At 40.3% G+C, this 23,534-nt stretch overlaps 1 protein-coding gene across 7 annotated transcripts in view; it reads left to right on the top strand.

Moving 5' to 3' along the window:
* Window positions 1-23,534, top strand: part of MAPK8 (mitogen-activated protein kinase 8) — a 175,108-nt gene that overhangs the window by 134,404 nt on the left and 17,170 nt on the right. For 3 of the 7 annotated variants that reach the window (XM_064430753.1, XM_064430759.1, XM_064430752.1), the window contains exons 1-2: window positions 1,885-1,997; window positions 21,473-21,639. In XM_064430753.1, the coding sequence (XP_064286823.1) occupies window positions 21,518-21,639 (122 nt within the window). In that variant the 5' untranslated portion in view covers window positions 1,885-1,997; window positions 21,473-21,517. Of the gene's footprint in view, window positions 1-1,884; window positions 1,998-2,167; window positions 2,190-2,544; window positions 2,566-19,808; window positions 19,990-21,472; window positions 21,640-23,534 lie in introns of those variants that run through there. The other 4 variants (XM_064430756.1, XM_064430757.1, XM_064430755.1 and 1 more) reach the window with 4 other exon arrangements.

A 23,534-nucleotide genomic window follows, 5' to 3' on the forward strand; every position in this document is an offset into this window, starting at 1 on the left:
AAATATGCCTCTTTCTAAAAGCATTAACTTTGTAAGCTATAAAATCTTAAGGACAGTTTGATTATACCTTAAAGGAAAAAAGAAATGTGACAAAGTTGGATCCTCAACAAAACACCACGTCATACTTTAAAAGGACTGTTGTCCTTCACTTGCAAATCTCAGTGCAATTTTACATCAGATGGGATGATCAGAAACAATGACGCTCCCAAAAACATTTGGAGCAACATCAGTTCTGTAAGGCCATGGTCAGTTATTGTTGCAAATAACTGACCTGGCTGAACATGATGTCACCTCACCTGTTTCTTACTGCAGAGACCAGAGGCTAACACTGGAAGTCTATGTGCCAACACAAATAAACATCTGAAGGTGCCAAGACCCCAATCAGCCCCACTCTGCAGGCTGTTTTAATTACCTGGCCAAGATGAATATGACCTATCCAGATAAAGTTTTGCCTGCTGTGTACTTTGAGCATTCATATTGCCCCTTGTGTCTCTGAGCTTTGCTGTTGGCATATATAAACATGGAGGGAATGAAATGTCTGGGTCTGATCTAACACACTGCAATAAGAAAAAGCCTTGGAGCTAAAAGCTGGTTAATTCTGCTTGGGGGATGTCCCATGGAAATGATCAGAGGAAATGTGGGAGGTGTCCTAGAAGCAGACAGCCCAGAGGCACCTAAGGAGGACTGGTACAGAGTCTGAGCAATAGTTTTTGTTTTCTTGGGTTTTTTTTTTTCTGTGTAGATATAAAGGAGGCATCGTGTATCTGTCTATGGAAGTCTGTAAACTAACCACTTTAACATATGGAAAGAAATTGTTTAAATTAAGTGAGAATTTTAAGGGCAGCATGCAGTGGTGTCATCAAAATGGGCATATGAGTAGTGTATGGACAGGATTATGGACGTGAAACTTTTAACACCAAGATAGTGGGCAAAACAGGAATATTCTAAAGCACTGCCTTTAGCATGTAAAAGTCTATGCTTATTAAAGAGGGATAAAAGCTGTTATCAACAAAAATCTTGATAGATTGGCATATTGAAAAATGTGACACAGGCCACATGTTTGACAGTGAATTAAATGTGAAATGTCCGTTTTCACAGTACCCTGTGCCTAACTGGCAGGTTGTATGTGTTTTTAAATACTGCTCATTGGACCTTTTTTTTTTTTCAGTAAAAATACACAAAGCCTTGCTGCAGCTTGCTAAGTGGCCTCCTTTTGTCTATAAGCAGGGACCTTCCTGAAGAAAAAAACAAAAATAAACAAAAAACCCCCAAACAAACAAACCTCCTCCCAATATTTACCAAGGAAAATATTTAAAGTCTAAGCAGAGAGTACTCATGTCAGGTGCCAGAAACCAAAGGCAAAGGTATGAAAAAGTCAAGAGAATTCCCCTAAAGGTTTAGAGGAAAATCTTTACACAGAAGAAGAAGAGGTTACGCCAGTCCAGATCCCAGTTCCGAGGTGAAGCAGGGCCGTGCCAGGCGGGCAGCGGGAAGCCGGGAGCTGCCAGGCCGTGAACGATGGCAGCGAGCAGCACCCGTGCCGGGCTGCCGGGGAGCGTGCCAGCGCACTGGCACCGAGCGCAGGGCAAAGGCCTCAACGCATGCAAGTATTTCATGAAAGCCCCAGCAGGAAGAGAGGTCTGGCTACTGGGCGTAATCCAGGGAAGGAACTGCTCCAGGGAAAGGGCGCGGAGGAGGCAGAGCGATGCTGGTTCCCTGCAGGGCGGCGCGGGCCCGGGGCAGCCGGGGCGCCAAAGCCCCGCAGGGCCGCGGCGGGAGCCAGGCGGGCCGGGGGCGCTGGGGACCGGGGCAGGTGGGACCGGGCGGGCAGGGGGCGGCGGGGCCGGGCCCGGGGCGGAGCGGGGCAGGGCCAAGCCGGGCGGGGCGGGGAGAGCGCAGGGGCGGCGCAGCCGCAGCCGCGGCGGGCGGAGCGCGGAGCCTGTGCGCGGCCCGGGCCCGGCTCATTACTCAGCGGCCGAGGCCGGAGGCGGTGATCGGTGAGCGGGGCCGGGGCCGCAGCCCTCGGGAGCGGCGGAGGGCAGGGGAGCGGGGCGGCGGCGCGGTGCCGCGGCGGGCGGGACAGCGGCCGCGCCGCGGGGCCCGGGGTCGGGCCGGGCGGTTTTGTTTACGTTTCGACGGGCGGGAAGGGAGCCGGGGCTGGCCGTGCCCTTGCCCGGGGGCGGGCGGAGGTGCGGGGCACTCCGGCCCGGTGACCTTCCGCGGCTGCTGCAGGCCGGGGGTCGGGGGAGGTGCGGTGGATAATGGCGGGGGCCTCTTTGTTGGTGTGGCAGGAGGGGCAGGAGGCTCGGCGCGGGGCTCCTCCTCCTCCTCCCGGAGCGGGGGCACCCGGGCAGGCCGGGCTGGCCGCCCCGTCTCCGGGAAGCAGCCTTACAGGGCGGGGTGGTGGGAATGCAGCCCTCCCATGACCTTGTTCTTAAAAATGCCTCTTTGAGCAAAAAAATACTTCTCTGGGATAATGTAACCGCTCTAGATGCACGGGCTGGCAGTGACCGGCAATGTCTTTGATTCTTTTGCCTTTTAATTCTTAAATTTCTTTCAAAGGGGGTGAGCTGTCTCTTTGCAGAATTTCTTTTGCTTTTGATTTCTGTGTCGTTATATCCAGCTTTCCTTCCTGTTTCTTTATGCCTTTCTGCCTGGAGCAGTTCCATCAGTCAAGTTTGACCTGAGCTCCTTTATTAACCTACAAAAACAAATTCCACTTGATTATTTGTTCCACTCCCTAGCTACAATAATGGTTTTGCACATATGGTGTGGTGATGATTCTCACTGTTGTACAGAACAGGCTTGCTGAAGGCTTACAGGCAGTCGACAAATCCTACACGCTTTGGCCTATCTGATAATACAAACACAAAGGGTGTTATGCTTGTTCAGGGATGGAAAGTATTACTTGCCCTAGGGCATGTGCATGTGGAATTGAGCAAGCCTGCTCGTTGCAGCTGGGTTTTACTTACAGGTGTGGAGACTTTACAGGTGTGGAGATGGTATTGCAGGTCAGGTGAGACCTGGTCTCAGTTCTGGAGGTGCCAACAAATGCACTTCCAGGGCAGAATGGTAACTGACATGTGCCAGTACGTGTCTGAGGGTATATCCATGTGCTAGATAACTTGGAAATGGTTTCAACTGTAACATGAAATGAATCTGGGCCAAACTTATTTAAGGGTGCTGTCAAAGTGATTTCACTGACTTGAGTGTTCCTTGTATATAATGAAGGGAAGCTCTTGATACTTCTAATAGTAGCTAATAAAAATGTTGAATTTCAAATAGTTCCCTGCTTTGATCTCGGTCTCTCGGCACAGCCATCTTCCCGTTTTGCCCCACTTGATTCAAAGATGTGTGATACAGGCTAATTTGACAGTAGGATGCATGACATGGGATGCCAGGGCAGGGACCAGACCCATTGCAGGCTGCCTGCAGATCTTGGTGGTTTTCAAGGCTAGCTGGGGAAAAGTGGTAGGAGAAGAGAGAGAGAAGTATCTGCTGAACCAGAACTAATTGCAGAGGATGTACAAAGTTGTACTCTGAAACAAAGCATTTTAATGTCTTCCATTGCAAAAGTTCCCAAGGTTTTTGGACCACTACCTTGCATGAGCTTTCATTATAACCTTGTGGGCTACCATATACTTCATGGAGACTTCTAAATCAGAAATAGTAGTAAGGTGATCTAAGAGGGTTCCAGGTCCTGTAGTTTTTGGACTGTGCATTCTAGGCAGAAATAAAGTTGCCTATTGCATGTGAATTTTGTATTTTTACTTTTAACCCCACTCTTTAAGAACCAAGGCTTTTAGTGCGTTATTAGGTGTGCAGGTGTAACGTTTGCAAATGCCTTAGGTAGAATTGTTATGCAAATATTAAGGAATAAATGTTTCAAGGTGGTAACAACTGAATTTATTTTCTGCCTGTTATTTACCTGAAATGGCTATTTACTATATATGTGTTTTGGTTTCTTTTTCATCCTTCCTCAGCTGCCTAAATTATTTGGATGCTCATTGTTTAAAAGATGCATGGAAACTACACATTTACCTTCTCATTTCTGAAGATTGATCCAGCATTCTGGACAAATACATATGTCCTTCTTAATAGTCCCCTGAACAGTATGGTGTGCTATTTCTTAACCTTCATTTTCCACCCTCCCAATCTCTCTCCTTGGCAACAAAACCACTCTGTAGGTATAGAGTTTTACTGTATTTGATATTTTCAATATATATAATGGTCCACTTTGGAAACTAGACCAATCTTGTTTTGAGCCTTGTTCTTTTCTGATAGAGACTAAATATTTATTGCTGTAAATGGTTCCTTTAAGAAACCCCTTAGTCCTTAATTCAAAACCTGCAGAAACAGGCTTCTGTTTATGTTATGGAAAGATCTCTTGGCATTTGAAAGCTCTTTAAAAATCCAGTTGAGCCTACTTATGTTGCTTGCCTACTGTTAAATTCACCACAATTTTTCCATGGATTCTGAAATACTTTTTAAGGTATTCTTGTGTGTGAAGAGATAATGATCTTGGTGTTCCAAGCTTATAATTAACAGCTACACATTTCTGCTTGACTTTAAATTATTTTATCTTTTAACTTATTAAGGACTAATTCTTGATTCTTTTTCTGTTCAAATTCATTGCCTGTAAGCTTGATACTAAAACTATTGTTAACCATACTGTCATTTTTATTGTTGGATAAATGCTATTTGATATGTGAACAGATGGGATGCTTATTAATCATTCTTAGCTGAATATTGCAGACTAATGGTAAAATGAGGACTGACAGAAAAATATACTTCAGCTCAATGGTCGGTTGTGTTGGTAACAAAGCAAATACTGTATACGAGCTCATTTGTGTGTACACTTAAACCAAAAGGGCACACATTGATTCTACGGTGCTGCTGGACAGCCTGTTTGCTGTAATTGATTTTGAGTGTTTAAGAAAAAAAAAAGACAAGCATGCAACTCTGACAACCTTCCATTACTTTACTGATGCTATACTAAGGATTTTTTGATTTTATATATATATTATAAAATGTGCAGGAAAATGTCTTAACTCAATATTTATTCTTTGAACTATAAACTATGGCTAAAGTCTCCTGTCATTGTAGTCTGTATCCATTCAAGTATTTACCTCTCTCCTTATCTGCTGAACAAAAGTTGAAATGTCTAGAGTCTGGTGTTTCTATATTTGTGAAATAAGAATGATGAACAGGGGGTATCCTGTTTCTCTCTGGAATCTCAAAAGTCATGGAATTGACCAGGTTTATAAAATGAAACTGATTCTTCAGCTGTTGGCTGCTGGCAGAAGAGGAGCTGGGGCTCCTGCTGGGCAGGAGTCAGCACCGTGCCCCTGTAGCCCTGGAGGGTAATTACTGCCTGGGCTGCCAGGGCAGGGTCGAGCAGCAGGTACCGGGGAGAAAGTGTGCCCAGCTGTGACACTCCCCTGCAGGGCTGCTGGGGTCACACACACCCCCACTGTGCGACAGACACACCGGGGAATCCAGCCTTGGGTCCCGCAGGTGGCTGGGGGCTCAGTACCTGAGGGTGCACAAAGGACTGGGCCTGAGGGAGAACATAATTGCTGCATTTTACCAGCTTTGAACAAGGTGTTAGAGAGGTGATGGAGCCACTTGCCCCTCTGAATGAATCAGTGGCTGCAAGGCATAAAAATGGAAGTAGGTTATGAGGGTATGAGTGTCTTAGTGCAGCAGTCAGCTACACTAAGATCCTCTAATGGATCAAGAGCCCAGAAGGGCCATGAAGTCTTCATCCATGAAATCTTTAGACTCCACAAGGTCCAGAGCAGCCTGAGAGGAATACAAATTTGACGTTCTACTTGTTTTGTAGATGACCTAAAGCTTCTGTTTTCCAAGTAGCTTGAGGAAGTTGGCAAAACAAAGGCACAGTAATTTAGGTAAACCAGGTTGCTCAGAACTATTAGAAGTTGTGAAGGGAAGAGTAATGAGTTGTGATAAGCATCTTAGTTCAAGTCGGATGGTGGCAATACGGATTTTTCTGCCCTGCATTCAACTTTCCAGCTGACTAGGTGAGAAGTGCTTCCAGGCTAGCATAAAGGCCAAAAAAAAGGCTTATGGTACCTGTCATGCCTGTGATCACTATGATGAACTTAGAAACCCATCTCTGAAGAAAAAGCAGGCAGTCAACATCCTGGTAGCCCGCTGAAGTTAGTCCAGGTCTTGCTTTCTGTGTTGGAGGAACAAGTTGGCAGCTGCTGCTGCAGGGCTTTGATCTGCTGGGTGGGTGATGGTTCCTAGCTGCAGTGTGGTTATCCCAGCAAGCAGCTTCATGGAGTGAACCAGCTCTGAGTTCCAGCTGGTCACAATAGCAGTCCATGACTGCAGAGGGGTGCCAGGACTAATGGCAGCTCAAATAAAGGAAAAGGGCCATGGTAGATCCATAAATCTCTCTTAATGCTTCTGCTGCCTTGAGAAGATGTCCCACATCTCATTTATTTCTGTAAGTTCTTATATGTTTGTCTATTTAGCAAAACCAGCCAGAGGTCTTAGTGAAGGTGAGGTGAGCAATACAGACAGTTACAACCCAGAGTAAGTGTTTTGTATCTTAACAAAGAAGCTGTCCTGGTATGAACCTGTAGTATTTTAATATGTGAATGCAGCTGCTCATGTGTGACTCTGGAGAGAATTGTGTAGGAAATCTGGTGTTAGGGATGGCACATGTTTAAGAATCCTAGATGTATTCTTCAGTAGCTTCATCACCTAAGGTGATGTTGGAGTAAGTACGAGTCACGATGCTTACTTGGAGTACCATGTAAAAATCCATAGTTTTGAGGATGTAATCCTAATGTTAAGTTTTATTATGGAAACAGTAAAAGCAAATGCCATGGCTGACGTGCATAAATCTTGATAAATTCTTGATTGTTAATTGTGTTTTGGATGGTAACAAACATCCTGGTCACCTTCACAGAAGGAAGAGTAGTAACATGATAACCTAAAAAGGTTTATTAGAAAGGTGTTGGCTAGGTTCACTAGGTTTCATTTCATGCCAAGAAGTGAATACCTGGGAGATACACAGTAAGAGGAAGGTCCTTGTGCTCGGCAGTGTCTCATTTAATGAGCAGTGAAGCCTTCCAGCCGTGGGTGACTTTTATTTGCTCAGTTGCAACAGTACTCAACATCCTTGTTGAACAATAGACAGGGTTTCTTTTGCCTTTTTTTTTTTTTTTTGAAAACACTACAAGCTTCTTGTGCCACTTAAGTGTCAAGATGGTCGAAGATAAAAGACAGTTCAGCTTATAATAAGATTATATTGGATATAAAAAGGGTTTGTTAATACTAGCATGGCATTGTGGGAAAATCACAAAACCTTGGTGTGATGATGGATACTTTATTCTCCGCCTATTTTAGTTTATTTGAAATTCTTTCTTAGTTTTCTTCAGAATTTCTCATCACAACTCTTTGTAGGCATATTCACCAGTGCTAGTGTACAGTGCACAGCAGTGCTTCTGAAGGCTAATATTCTTATTTAAAAAATGGAAATTCTCAAAGTCTTCCTATTTTTGGGAACTTCTGCCATATGGTAAGGAATAGTTCCTTTTAATTTGGGTCAGCTGGCCAAGTTGTGTGCCCTCCCAGGACCTTGCCCACCCCGAGCCCCTTGATGAGGGGAATGTTGGAGAGCCAGTGCTGATGCTGCCAGCTCTGCTCAGTAATAGCCAGAACTCTGGTGTGTTATCAACCCCTTTTAGCTCCAGTGGAGCTGTGGGAAAAGGAGCTCCAGCTCAGCCAGGCCCAGTACAAGCTGTTAGCACTGAGGTGTTCCATCACTCCTGACTGGGCCAGCTTTGGTGTGTCCATCTTGGCACTGGTGGCATTGGCTCTGCTGGACGTGGAGGAAGCTTCTGGCAGCTTCTCACAGAACCACCCCTGTAGTCCCCCTACTATCAAGACCTGGCCATGCAAACTCCATACACTGGGGCAGAGCATCAGGTACTACTGAAGTCTAAGAGAAATGGGACAACAGAACAGACTATTGCTATTAGTAATTAATTATTGGTGCAGTTTCCTACAAATTACCTAGAAAGTGGTTGCTTTATTTTGAAATGTGCTGGCTTCCTTCCCACCTGAATCCCAAGAAATTATTGTGCAAAATATTATATTGTGTTACAAGAGGTATCTCTGAAGGAATTCTTAGGTCTGAAGTTGTCATGTGTTGTTTTTTTTTGTTCCATTCTAAAGCTCTTATTATTGAGGTATTTTATGCCAAATACTTTAGACAGGATTTCATAGCACATTAATCTACTTGTATTTCACAGATAAATGCATGAATTGACAAAAGTAGCACATTCATAATTGGATTCTAAGTTTTCATAGCTGGGATTAAAAATTGAAATTAATGTAGTTTTAAAACATTCTGAAAACTTTTTTCCCAGCTGTTACCCAAATCCTTCCTTCCTCTACTGTTCTATAGCTATTGTCCTCTTGATCACTGATATTTAATTACTGTTTTAGGTTACTTGGTATCTTTTGTTTGCTGTTGTCCTTTAAAACAATTAAAAAACCATTTAATTTTGGTTTTTTGCTGAAACATTTAGCTTTTATATGCTTTTTTCCCCTGCAAAAAGAGGTTAAAGAACAAGCATTTCCTCCCACTCCAGGATTACTCTCAGGGTAGGATTTTGCTTCTAAACTGGTGCAGATCTCATTGAAGCACTCTGAGTTATATTCACTGGTTTATTTTGCTGGTGGCTTGCCTCTTTGTTGCTTTGCCAGTGGTTGTGCAGAGAGCTACCATATGAAGGCATGCCTTTGTGGAATGGTGGGAATTAGCACTCCCTTAGGTAGTCAGCTGAAACATGTTGTGCCCAGATTAGTAATTTATTAGTTTCTTGTCAATGTCAAGGTTTACATGGTTACATTTTTTTCAAGTACCTAAGTCAGTTGAATGGGCCATGACACATGATCGTGTGAAAAAGGAGCTACATAAGGCATCATGGAATGGTATTCCCTAGAATGCAATACTTTCAGTTATGGTTTAGGCATGACTATGATTAAACGTGTTTTTCTGGGTCCAGCAGCAGGCACTTAGATTGCAATTCTGACAGCTAATGCTTAAAATAGAACAGTTGGTTGAACTGTTGCTTTGCTGAATTTTCACTGATTTCACATTTTAAGAGCAGCATTTACAAAAAGCCAAAACAAATTAAATTGACAAATAGTGCCTTGCAATAAACCTGAACATTTTAAGCTTTGAAAAACATGCATACCTTGATTTTCTCCCCATTTGCTATTCTTTACTATTTTTTTTATTTGAAAAAGGATTAAGGAATTGGAAGATCCTTGTCTTATCCTATTATTCCTGAAAAGGAGAGTTCTGCTAAGAATAGTCTTTTAATCTGTTGTCATAACAGCTTCTTTACGAAAATGTAGATTCACACAGGTTTTCCTTTGTTGAAGCTATTGTGGTTTATGATTTCTGTGACAAAACTGACCTGGAAGACACAACATCTTAACATATATTGTGATAATAGAATTCGTCATGGAACCAATCTGTAGTGGAGCTTAATATGATGTTACACTGAAGAAGCTGTAGAGATGCTCTTTTATCAAATGTAGCACAGCAGAGTTTGCAGAATGATATTTTTTCTGTAGATGCAGCACTACTCATTCTGATAATGCTTGTTCTAGAAAAATGTTACCTAATAAATTTCTTCATGGTTAATTAAAGTCACAGTTCAGGAGTCAATAAAGAAAGTCAAGAGGAAAGGTAGGGTGAGAATCTTCATCATTAGAAATGCCAGTTTACAGGCTGGTGAGTATTGCATGCTGCAGCCTGTCTGCCTCATTTACAGCCTCCTGGCATTTGAATCTAAAACCTGTTTTAAAGGGAATGGAAGATGCTTTTCTAAAACAGTCGCTGCTGATGTCTAATGACTTAATAAAACAAGAATATTTAAGAATATATGAACTCTGCAGTGTATTCCATTACGAATTTCACTGTACAACCTCCTATGTTAAGCTTTGTGTCACATGTAGCCTTATCACAAAATACAGCCCCCTGGAAAATGGGTAATACAGAATACCATATTGCAGCAGAGTGGCACTGTAATAAACTAGATTACAAGTGATCTGTAGCTTGGTAAGAATTAGTTAAGTGCTGTTGGCCACAGGTGTGGGTTTTCCAGAAAGGGGGCACTGGTATCTCGGAGCAGCTGTGTTGTAGGAGTTGACTGTGAGAAGTGCTGGGAAGTTGTAAGTGTTGCTGTCTTGCTGCTGATTTGGATTACCAGGACTGTGTCTATCACCAAAATCAACTTGAGAGCCTTAGATAAAGTTTGGGCAATTCATAAGATTTGTAACTCTTAGTGCAGCTTTCAGAAGGTTTAAGTATTTATATTGATGTCTTTCTCTAGAGATAGCTTTGTGTTTAGATAGTGGACCTTTAAAGATGCTACATTTCAGAAACCTGGAAATCTGGATAGCATTTGGTGTGTAATAATCACAGACGATGAAAAATGCAAGGTTTCATTTCCCTGTCACAAACTGGCAGACTGTCCTTGCTTAGAGGGGAGAGGGAAATGGCTGAAGGAATGGTAGATAAACAAGCCCAAATTTTCACGTTTTCATGGAGCCGATAGCATGCGTTCACTTATGTGCCTTTCTTCCCTTGTCCTTTGGCTACTTTAAGTTTCTGTATTTTGACTTCTCATTTTCCTGTTTCCTGAATCCTAATTTTGTGTAACTTCCCATGTGATGAAGTTAGAGCTGCTGGTGGCTGTAATGTGTGTTTTACCTAATTGGCAGGCGGGCCCTAAAATGAAAGTCTGTATAATTTCTTCTATGACCAGCTGCTTTAGTCACAGTTGTAAAAGAGAAATAAAACTGACTAGCTCAAAGTGCCAGAAGTGTATCAGTTACCTGACTGGTCTAGGTAATGTGTGTGTGCAAGATAAACAGAAACATACAGCCCATGTGGCTTTTTCCCTGTGCTTTATGGGCAGTTCTTTAATTATCCTGTGCCATTAACAAACAATGCCTTAACTCTTCATGAATTACATATGCATTTTTTAGAGTTTTGTTGTTTTTTGGCTTTTTTTTTTTAGTATAAAGGCTGTAATTTATAGAGTACTAGCATTATGGGATAATATCTTAGAGTGTCAAGACATGTAGATGCAAAAGGAAGAAAGTGGATTAATCCTCTCAATAGGAGGTTTACTGATAAAAACCAAATAATGTCTGTTTTGAAAAGAGAATCAATGCAATGCAAAACTTACACTGTGAGTAATTTACAGTGGTGCATTTGTTATTTGGTTCTTCATTATCCTGCTTGTGCAAGGTGTGTGATGTCTTTTTTCTGAGTATAAAGAATTCAGTTCTCAGATGAATTGAATTTTATGTTAAACAAAGGTAGTGTTTTAGTGGTACCAGAAATGATTGTCTTATTTTGGGTATTTTGCAAGAGATGTTTTGCAGTATGAGAATTGGCTTTAGAAATGTGCAGTAATATTGATTTTTATATGGGGGTACTCAGAAGCTGTGAATGCAAGTTCAGCAGTTCAGCTGACCCTCGTTCAGCAGGCAAGATGAGAAAACACTGGTATGTTGTACTTGGTTTGCATAAATGCTTGCTTTGAGCTTCTGAGGGAAATGTGATGTGGAGGTGCTGACTCTGCCTGTGCTCCATGGGGAGCAGTGTGTGAAATCACTGGTGGAGCTTTGGTAGTTCTGTCCATTCCAGCAGTGCCAGGAAATGGCTCACCTGGAGCAGTGCTTAACAACAGGAGTTGTTTCTTGTGGCTTTCTGCATGTTTGCATGTGATCTTACACTACCTGTTTATGGACAGCATCAGTTTTTGCTAGTTACAGTCTTAATTTTATTGCTGCTAGTCAGAGGTCTTTCCTTACAGCTAAACAGCTATTGAGTCATTAGTTACTTCTGACAGTGTATCGGACTGTTCCAAAGTGCTTGAGACATGGAAGCGAAAAAGCTCAAGTTCCAGTTGCCTTGTACAAAAATCACTGTTGCCAACTTCAGGTTCAGCTCTTAATAGTTTGGCACAGGTGACTGCACCTGTAAGTGATTGCTATTTCAGGCTGAATAGTATTTGAATGTAATTTGATGCACAGAGTTACAGCACTGGTGCAAAAAACATGTTCAAAATTAGCTATTTGAGCTGATTCCTGATTTTGTTATTAATCTTTTATTGTGAGTTTTGAAACCGTTTGGGGTGAGGTTCTCAAAATAACACAATCTTTAGTGGAAACATTTCCTTTTGTTAGATGCTATAGTATTGATCAGTGAAGTCTGACAGAGGAAGCGCTGGAGAACACGCCAGCTTCAAGTTCCTGTCTGTATGACTGACTCTGCAAATATAATCCCTGGGGCATCCCTGCTTCAGTGACACCGCAGAACATGTCTGTTCTCAGTGTCAGTGAAATTGGCTTTTTCACCAGAGGGTGGGTAACAGCCTGAAATGGGAAAACTCAAGGGACTGCATTTGCCAGCAGCTGCTGCTGGAAGCTCTGCTTGGGAAATAAGTATGTTCCTTTTGCCTGGCTGTCAGTAATAATTCCCCTCTCCTGTCCCTCCCTTCAAAGCAAACAAGGAAGCTCCCAGTGTTAGTGGTGGTTGGGGATCAGGCTGTTTACCTGTGCTTTACCCAGGTGCTGTAGCTGCTGGCACAGCCCCTTCTTGGGCTGACTGAAGTGACTGAAAAAAGCAGCAGGTCACTTGAATTAAGATGAAAAACAGACCATGCATTTTTTGCATGGATAAAAAAGAATAGGTCCTTTTTTGCATGTATATTTTCTTTTGATGACTCCTAGTCTGTCTCTGAGCTGCAAGCTGGCTTTCAGTAGATATGAAATTTTATTGACTCATTTTGCCCCTTTCTATTGTAGTTTATAAAGTACATAAATACTAGGGTGGGGAATATTTAAAATGCAGGAAGCTCACTAAGTGTAATTTAGATTAAAAAGAAAAAGTTGCTGGTTGTTTTTTCCATGAATAAGTTTTCTCCTTTCCTGCCCCTCAGATTCTACTATAGCAGTATAAAATGTAAAGTTCATCTATTTTTGTAAGAGGAAAAAATAGAGGGCTGAGCATGGAGTCTGTTGAAGAATTTTTGATAAATTGAGAAGCATTTATCAGTACCTCTGGTGTTTCTCTAGAACATCCTCAGTTCATCCTCAGGGCACTTGGATTCTAATCTCCTGCATCATCCGCATCGCAGATGTTACAGATGGGGTTAAAAACCACCCAAATGTTCCTCTACTAATTCAGGCTCTGCTTTGTTGTTATTTTTGTCTTCATGTTCTCCTTGGCAAGTTTTAAATATTTATTTCTGTTTTGATTTGGGATCTGGAAAAACTCTTCAGTCACTACTAATCAGGGTGAAAAGGTCCTCTTAGGACCTTGTGGCTCTTGAGGCCCTTTATGCTTTTTATATACTTATATCTGGAGCAGAGCATTGCAAGAAAGCTCCCACTATGTAAGGTAACAGGATTACTCGTCTGTTCCCCAGAACTGGAATCTGGGGAGAGACATCAGTTGTGAAGGCTAAAATCAGATTATCGGACACTGTGAACCTGTGCTGTTTAAGTGGTAGGCACCTCCTCGTTATAAAAGGGCCTCCAGGTGACTTTTGGAGTGCATAATTAAGTGCAGTCCATTGCACTTACCTTCAAATAGATTATCATCTATTCTATGGAAACTGTAGTAAGGTGACTACTGTCAAGAAAATACTGCTGGAGTAGAGAAGGGGGTGGTTTATTTCTCTGTATATCCTCCCGTCTAGTAGACTCCTAAATTAGACTCACTATCTTAATAAGGTGAGATGGCAGATACATTTGAAGAAAACTATATCTAGTTTCCTAAATTATTGGAAAAAGTCATTATGTGATCCAGCTGGAGCATGTTAGTCACTATATAAACCTGTAAACTGCAACATTAAATTATGGCAAAGGTTGCTTTCCTATTATTGGATTTTGTCCATTGTTTATTAATTTGGGACTCTACGTAGTTGTTCCCTGTTAAATTGTACCAAGAACATAATTAGATTAACACAGAGGGCTCTGTATCTCTGCGAGATTTATCAATCTGGCAACAGTGTTTGCCAAACCAGTGAAGTAATTCCTTGATTTAAACAGCCCATATTACATTTTATTAGTTTTGTTTGCTGTTGTGTACTCAGGAATATTTTGCTTTATAGCCAAATTTATTTGTCTATACCAAACCTGTCATCTTTTCTGAAATTACCATCTTTAGTGAAGAAAGCCATCTGTTTATTGTTAAATACTTAACAGGTTCTGGGAAATCAAGTAATTGGCTTTGAATTCTCCATATATAAATGGCTATAAAAAATGTAACTGTCCTAAAGTTTTAAAAAAATTAAATTTCTTGTCTTTGAGCAAACTAGAGTGACACTGCCCTTTTCTGTTTGAACTTCAAAGCAGTAGGCAAGTCATAACATAGAAATCTAAATGTGCCCTTGTCATGTTTATGCAGGTTTCCCCAGCCTCAGTACTTATTTTCCTGGTGAACACTGAGATCCAGTGTTCACCTTTGCTTTACTGAATCTGTAACAAGTGAAGTTTGACTTCAAATGTACCCGTGCTGTGATTCTGACCTGAGCTATACAAGAATCACTCCAGTATATTTGTGGTTTTGTTTAATGGTTGCAAGCAGAAAATAGCTCCTGAGATCAGAGCTGTAGACTTCCAGTTTGTGCTGTGCCTCTTGTCCTGTGAGTGGTGTGAGCAGGCAGAGTTGTGGTAATGCAGGTGAGCTGAGGGGAGAGGCACTGCCAGGGCACAGCAGCTGGAGGCCTCCTTAAACACATCAGCACTGGGAGTAGTTCAGGCAGCTGCAGGTTGTTTAGCTTAAAACCATCTGATCTGTGAAAGAGTAGTTTGAAAGCCATGCAAATCCTAGAGTCATCAGTGAGAATATTCCATTCTAGAATACGCTTCAGGTTTTTAGACATCTTTGGCATTTGTAATGGTTTAGTAATATCTTGCTGCAGTTTTCACCCAGCTAATGTTAACTCCTTTTTCCAAATGCTCTATCTGCATTAATATTTAACAGAGCTGGAAGTATTGCAAAATACAACATTGAGTTTCGAGGGCAGCATGGACAAACAAAACATTAAAACCATAATTACTTCTGAGACTAACTGAATGAGCTATGAAGTTACCTTTAGAAACAATTTTTTTGTTTTCTAAATTTGAGCCTTTGAAGCAAGCATACTTGAAAACTAGGCTGTGTTTGAACTATCCATTTAGAAGGTATCCAGATACCTTTAAACATGACAGCTGAAAATTTGACAAGCATTCAAAAACATATGACGCATACAAATCAGCTGTGTTTTCACAAAGAAATTAAAAGTCATTAATGCAAGAGCTTTCTGTACACTGTCCATTTGTTTTGCATTCAGTAGCAAGCTAGCATGTACTTGAACAGTTGGATTTTTCTAGGTCAGCCACAGATTCCTACAGAACATTCATTTTCATGGTGTTAGATGCCTTCTAAATGGAGTTATTGAATCATCATTGATAGGTAGCTTATGTTGTTATATTATGTTGATTATATTACTGTTTAATGTGTTAATATATGTAATTGTTTTATTTTAAAATTGCCTTCTTCTTAAAATTCATTTCTGCATCTCTTTGACTATCATGGTCTTCATTTTTTGTCAGTCCTACTTCTGAGCAGCTCCTGTGGTAACCTTTCACTGTAGAAGAGTTGTGCCAGCACATGTAGACAGATCACTGTTAATTGGTGTTTGTGTTCTACCTTAGACATGTCTTGTCCAAAGAGTGTTTGCTGGCTTAGCATCCAGAGTTTCTTCCAAGACTTAGCCCACTTGATCCATGCTTGTTTAGGAGAGGGTTGTTTTAGGAGTCATGATCATGAAAACCAAGTCTGATTTAAAGCAAAACTTGTAGTTAATGATGGTTGTTCCCATCTTTGTTTTTATAATTTCTTATGTTTTATTGTATTTCAGGGTGCTGGGGTCTGAAAATATCTTCTCAGCTGTACTTCTTCACTGAAGTAGAAATAAGCTGAGGATGTATAATTTCTTACATTAAAGAATACTCCTAGAGTAAGAGACTGCATTACAGTATGGGATGAATCCTGGGTTTTCATGTTGTGTTGTCTAATGAAGGTACAAACCAGGACTTAAGAGCAGTCTTAGATACTGAGCTGTACAGAGCAAATGTTTCTCCACCCTTTAAGTTGGCAGTATTCTGGCTTATTCTATTTCCATGTCCCTAGTAGGAAAATTATCACTGGGCTTCCAGTTCTTTGTCTGAACAGAAGAGACGCCTCCCAAATGTATGGTTTTTGTCTTTGAAACTTTCCTGTTCATTGTCAATGTCTCTACTGATGGAAACTGCAGAAGAGGTTATGAAATATTTTGTGCTCTTATTTAAAGTGAGAGAGGCTTTCTTTCACAAGACCTGTTCCATTTCTGTTTGTCTGTATGCCTGGAATGTGTGCATTCAGGTCACTGCCTAGGCAAAGTAACCTTGCACATAATGATGTGTTGGTTTCAAAGTGATCGCTGATTTCAAATGCTCTGGCTTGGTCTGTATTTGACATGAAGGCTAGCAGGTGTCATAGCCAAGAAAATACTGTTTCATGGCGGTGCTGTGCAGAAGGTAAATACTCGGATATCTTGGGGAGAGCTCAGAAAGTTTTTCCATTTAGTTTCTAACTGTGGATACATAAACTTGCTGTGCTTAATCAGGGGCCCATGAGGTGAGCAAATTTTTAATTGCCTGCTGTTTCAGCTAAACTTGGAATCCTAGTGCAGATGAGTCTGGACTGATTTTGAAAAGTAACATTTGAGATTGCCCAAGTGCAGCCAGAATGACATGACACCAGGAGAGGCCTGGTGACTGTCTGTCCCGTGGGCTCTGCACAGCTGGGAACCCTCATGGGGCCACACTGGTGCCAGCTCTGCTCCAAACACCTTTGGAGTTCATTGCACTTGGAAGCCCGCCCTTCAGAGTTAAAGCTTTCTTAGTCTGGAGGCCCCTTTAGAGCAGTGACCAGTGGTATTGTACGTGTAAAGAGCACTGAATGCAACAGGGTCTGGAATGAGTAGCAAGCCATCTGTCTGTGCCTTCTAAAGAAATCAGTTTATACACTCTGCAAAGATAAGTTTGCCAAATATATTTCTATTGTTTATATAATTTGCCACTGCAAGTTTTTGTGTTTTTTGGGTTTTTTGTTTGGTTTTTTTTTCATCTGGCCATTTCTAAGGTTTTTAACACACCTTCAGTAGGGCTTTTAAATTGAAAGCTATATGAGCAAAGAATTAGCTCCTTCCTTTCCAGTATATTTAGGCTGTACTGGAAAAACTTTTTAACATGTACTGTCCATACATTGTCCTGTATCTTGATTAATAAATTGCATGTTTTCTGTATTAGAGACAAAATTTAGTGTTGAAATACAGCATTATGCTGTCTTCCAGATATCGTGAAGTCAGCAAGTTTACAAAGAGCAGTCTTGTTGAGACATGATAAAGGTACATGCCTTTCTTTAGGCAGAAACAAGTGACAAATATGTGCATATTTGGGTATGAACAATGCTATACATGGTTTCTTTACTATTTTAAAGTTGGCTGAAGACTTTTCCTCAGACTTCATTCTTAGTATTATTCAGTTGTGGAGGAGGAAGTGTCAGTGAAACAGTTTATAAATGTACATATTAAGGTTAGCCATGATACTTTCATAGATAAATGCTACTTGTGTTTTCATGTAGCATTATGTTCAATGCATCCATGTTTGTTTTTACAGCTGTATCAGGCTGTACAGACTGAGGAGTGGAAGTTGTTGACCACCTGAAGTCTCCTGAAGAGCTGTTGAACTGTAGTTCCTGTTAGTGAATTCAGAATAAAACTTTGATCCAGCCTTGCAGATTTCCTTAGGGGATTTCACTCTGGATATAGTGTTACTTTCAATTCCTACATTTTTGTTTTGCTTCCTTGGATAAATAGTGCTTAGGGCAATAAGAAGAAGTAGTAACCACACAGGAATATCTTAGGATATTTCAAAACTGAATTCTTTTCTTGACTGGCTGTGGGCTGCCAGTAAAACATTGCCATGTAGTGTAATTGGCTTAGGCACAGTATTTTCAAGGAAAGGCACAATAGTTGGTGTGTGAGAGGAAATTGAAGTTTTCTGTGCTGACAGTTCACAACATTCCAGCAAGCTGACAGTTAATGGGACAAGTGTATTATTAGTTTCCTCATTAATAATAGAAATCTGGAGTCTCCATCCTCCCTCTCTTTCCATCTGTGCTTCTGCAAAATTGTTAGAAAATGGAACAAAATGTCAAATTTCAGACAGGTGAATGTATCAGATATAGCTTAATCATGTTTTAATAAAGGACATGGCATGCATACATTGTGTAAGAATCTTAAAAGCCTGGCAATTTCTGGATTTAGAGTTGCTTTAATATTTAAAGATAGGACTTTTGGTGTTGTGAATCTTTGAAGCTAGGCTTCTTAAGACTAGTCACCAGTAAATAAACAGATAGCAAAAAATAAGTATTTGGCCTTCTTCTGTGAACTTGTTAAGAGCTAGGCAGGACCAGATGTTTGTGAGGAGGTTTCCTTTGAGATGAAGAAAAGGGGATTACAATGGGTTCTGAGCTGAGTGGGAGCAAAGCACTGAATGGAATTAAGCGTGGCTATGAAATGAGAGGCTGACACTCTCCATGGCTGATGGGCAAAACTGTGTAGAAGTTACGAGATATTGAGGCAAGGGGTGCAGAGGAGATGGATGTCAGGGCTGGTTCAGCCTGAGGAAGCTGTAATTAATGGCCAGATGAAATGCCAGGGGTAAGGCATGTGTAATTTCTCAGACCTCTTTGCCGATCTGAGTGCATTACATCCAACTGGCTTATTTACATCCCACACTCGCCACACAAAATGTGGAAGGAGAAATGGCGTTTCTGAGAATTGGCTCCATGTCTTGTGAAGCACTGAGTAAATCTGTTTTATGCCAGGAGAGCATGCATTTAAAATGAAGAGAGAGAGCGTACCTCTTGCTGTCACAGTACAGACTGATGATTTTTTATGAATGCCATGTAGGGCTGCAGAAAAAGGAATGAGAATTTACAGCAACTGGAGGCACTACTTCCTCACTTTGGGATAACTCTCCCTCCTTCCTCATATACAAAAATAAACAATGAATTATTTTATATGCTGCTGCATACTAAAATACTGTTATGAATTATAAAATGGTTAGTAAATACAAGTTTCCTTGTACATATTGTGAAGCTTATTTTACGGTTTTGAACCTGTAGCACATTACGAGGCTTCAAGGCAATAAAATTTGCTTGGCTATAATACTATGTATGATATATATGTAAAATCTGTTACTATAAAGGAATTATTTTCTCAGAGAACATTATCTCTCAAGATCCTTTTCTTAAACTATACTTGTTTGTAGAATCATTCTCTGATTGTACAAAGTTTTCCAAAATGAAAGAGAATGCAATTGAACACTTGGCTTTGACTATTTAAAATACTGATTTTAGTGGAATACTGCCAACATTCACCTGGAAACCGTGGAAGGAGGGGAGCAGTCCTTCCTGCATTTGTTTCTGAGGAATTATCCAAAGTGAAGTATTAAGTTTCCATTATCTTAATGCTGATACCAAACAGCAGAGTTCTGTCTACTAAGTTGTTCCAGCTAATCCTGCATTGGTCAATGTCACTAGATCTTAATATGGTTTTAGTGGATAAACTCAAGGTACTGGGTTTTTTCTCAGCTGACGATAAACAAATATAAGATTACATGAATTAGTGTCTTCATTCTTTGTTTTCTGATTTTCAAAAATGTGTTTGGCTGATTTCGTACCATTCACAACAAATTTTCTCTTCTAATTCACAGGGGGTTTTATCATTATGTGTTGTTGGGCATTTTTATTCCAAAACTGTGTGCAAGTACATCTGTGAACAGAGTGTTGAGGAAGTGGCAGAATCCAAAGATTTAGTGGTAAGATGGACAGGGAAGAAAGAGCTGCAGTTGGTGTCATGCATCGCTAAGAAATTAGGCTTTTGGTTTTCCTCCAGTAAGCTGACCTGCACCCTACCAGTACAGTCTGGATACAGATTTTTTTTCTTGTGTTAATGAACAATTATTATTGCCCAATTATGTCTGCCCTGTCAACTGGGGTAGGAAGCCTTTAACAAAACTGCCAAAACACTGAGAGACGCTGCTTTGATATAAATTATAACTATTAATAACAGAGGTTTGTTTTTTTGACCATTTTGAGCATTTTGGAAAAGGGGTCTTTAATTTGATATTTCTTTTGAGATAAATTAAAAATGTCTCCTTTAAAAAATGTCAGAGTGTTTTGTTTTTACCTCTAGCTGTGAAATGAATACAGGTTAGCTAGTTAAAAGTGGAATACACCTATTCTAAGAAGAATACTACTTGTGCAATATTGTTATTATTTGTGGAGGCAACGTTTGCCTCCTGAACGCTGTCTGTGTTCTGAAAGATTGCTTAAAATTTAACAAATGTATAGTGTTGTGGCATATGGAAGGCAAGAGTCTCTTTGGGACTGTTGAATAATAGGGGAAGATGTTCCTTAAGTTAATAACAATGGAAGACAGCATGCTGAAGAAACAAAGGCAATTCTTCTAGTCAAATACTTGCACCACTAGGCATCTGTTATAGCTACACTCAAAACCTGTGTAAAGACAAAGTTAAAAGTGCACAGGTAGAATTAAAGAAATGAGAAGTATTACTGTAAAAGCCATGATGCAATTTTATTTTTTCTCCTGTGGGACATGTGCATTGAGGTGTTGCATTTCTTTTTTTTCGTATGAGAAGACTTTGGTGGAATAGACATCCTTTTTCTTTACTTTTGTTCTTTCTGTGATTATTACTTTTCCTCATGAAAGATGTCTGACAAGGCCAGTTTTTCTTTTCTGGCTTCATTTGACTGTATGTGTTTCCATATCAGTGTCAGGTATTCCTAGTTGTTGTGACCAAGAGTATTTTAATGATTGCAATGTCTGGAAGACTTGTTCATGTTCTGTCACTCTTTCATTTATGGAATTATGCAATAATTTGGGTTGAATGGGGCCTCTGGAGAGTGTCTGGCCCAAGCCCTGCTCCCTTGCTGCATGTGTATTTATGGAGGGACGATAGGACTCTTGGAGCTCTCTGGATGATGTGGAGCTTCCTGCCTTTTTGATCTTCTGTCATTTCCATCTAAGATTTTTCTATCATCTATTAACTTTCAGTTTTCTATTATTTTTGACCTTCTAGAAGCCTACCTTAGGAATATTCCTAAAAATACGGCATTTCAAACACCTGCCATCTTACTCCTGCAGTCATTAGAAGTAACTTATAGGTGCACTTGGGATTTATTTGGGAAATGTCTTGTGTGTCTTAAAAGGAGTTTTGCATTATGTCAGGTTGCATATAGTTGTAAAATCTTAGCTTTTCCAATTTTGTGTCTTCATAGGCCAGAAGCAAAATTTGGATGAAGTGAACTAACCAAGTTGCCGTCATGAGCAGGAGCAAACGTGACAACAATTTCTACAGCGTTGAAATTGGAGACTCAACTTTCACCGTATTGAAACGGTATCAGAATTTGAAACCAATAGGATCAGGAGCACAAGGGATAGTATGGTAGGTAAATTTAAATCTTTTAAGTTTCCTTGACTTAGTTTTTTGAGGTGTTGTATGTTAAAGAGCCAGGAGTATGGAGAATTACCTTTTACAGGCAAAACAGCAATGGTAACTGTGACCATTTTTCCTCAGCAAGGGCTTGCTGTTGCTTTTTGACCTGCTCTACTTTAGAATTTATGCCCTTCTGTGCAAATTCAATCAGTTGTGCCGAGTCCTGTAAATTAATGGGGGGAAATTGGATAAAGAAACTAATCCTAATCTACACTGCTTGCAATGAAGCAAAAGCCAGAAAAAAAAATACTCTATAATATTTGCTGTTGTTACATATTGTAAATGTTTGCACAACTTTAAATGGCTTATTAGGAGTCTGTTTCACAATCTGAGTATTCCTTGATACCAATGAGTGAGCATTTGGGATGCTGGCTGTCATATGGAAGTGCCTGATGCAGTTTGGGAATGTATGACCTGACAGTGTCATTCTTTGAGTAAGAGCTCTGCTGTGTGGACTGAAAAGTGTCCAGTTGATTTAAGTTGTTGACAGCTAGATGCTTGTAGGCACTGTTTCCTGTGCAGTGGCATTGCCTCAAAGAGAAATGTTGGCTTAACCTTCCTGGAAGCTTTTTTGAATGTTTCAGAAGGATGTAAATATCACAGGACCTTGCCGATTTTTCACTTTATTGTAACTCTTAAAATGTTAATCAGGTACAGAAAAATGCAAAAGTATCAAGGAAGAGAAAGTTAGGGGAGAGTGTAATTTCAATTCTGTCACCTCTTTACTACCTTGATCATGTTCTTGATCAGTGTAAAGAGAATACATAGTACAGGTGGGTTTTTAATTCATGTTTGTGTTTTAGGAGGATTAATAAAACAGTGTAATAAGTGCAAATGGAAATTTGAAGAAAGAACGCTAGAAAGAGTTGTTTTTGAAATGATAACTTCTGGCATTAAGATTACTGGTATTAACTAGCAGCAACAGAAAAACTGATCTGAATTTTCTTTGCGTGTGTGTTAATGTGCTGAGGATGTAGACAGTTGCTTGACTAGTTTTAGTTGCTATATAAATGCCAATAAAAGATTTAGCTGTTATTACTGTCCTTCTGATGGCCAGTTGTATGTTAATTACTGCCTGTTTTCCAAATTTATTGCCCTTCCTAGAGTGGAGATCCCAAAACTGACCATGTAATTACTTTAGGGCCATTCTGTAATTGCTGCTAGTGGTGTAATTGAAGCCTTTTTAGTTAAATCACAGCGTACCCTGATGGGGACTGTGGTTAAATCTTGCTCATGTGTCTCTATACAGTGCAATTCTTTGGATTGGAGTTTTTATTGTCAGTGGTCACCTTTTCTAAAATAGTCCTTATCTTTGGAGCAGGTAGAGGTATTCTAGATGTAGTGGAAAATGAACATTAAAGAAAGTTACCAGTACATGTTGTTCCCATTTTTTTTCTTTAGTAGTGTCTAGAGGTTTTGTCGATGATAAATTAGAAATAATTTCAGCCTATATACTACACAGACAATCCACTTCTTAAAGTAGTGAGTTGGATTTAATAGATCCTACTGTTTACTGGCAGATATTCTTCATTAGATTGGAGTACCATTCTTGAGAAGAGACGAGAAAATAATATTTTCTCTGCTGAGACTTTTTTTGTAACTGATAAATATTTCCTGAGTCTGCATGGCAGTCATCTGTTGTATTAGCTCTTACAGGAAAAACAAGCCATGCCTTCCTGTTCTGGAAATGTGATATGTAAGGGAGTTGTCTCCAATAACAGTCTTCATCAGTTAAACAGCCTGTGTCACTGAATCGTATGACAATGTTGGCATTAGTCTGCAAACAAATACGGATTTTTTTTTCACCAAGCTAAAGCCAGTGACATTTAGAGGTTAAAGCTTTC

The sequence above is a fragment of the Passer domesticus genome, chromosome 8, assembly GCF_036417665.1.
Source record: "Passer domesticus isolate bPasDom1 chromosome 8, bPasDom1.hap1, whole genome shotgun sequence".
Lineage (NCBI taxonomy): Eukaryota > Metazoa > Chordata > Aves > Passeriformes > Passeridae > Passer > Passer domesticus.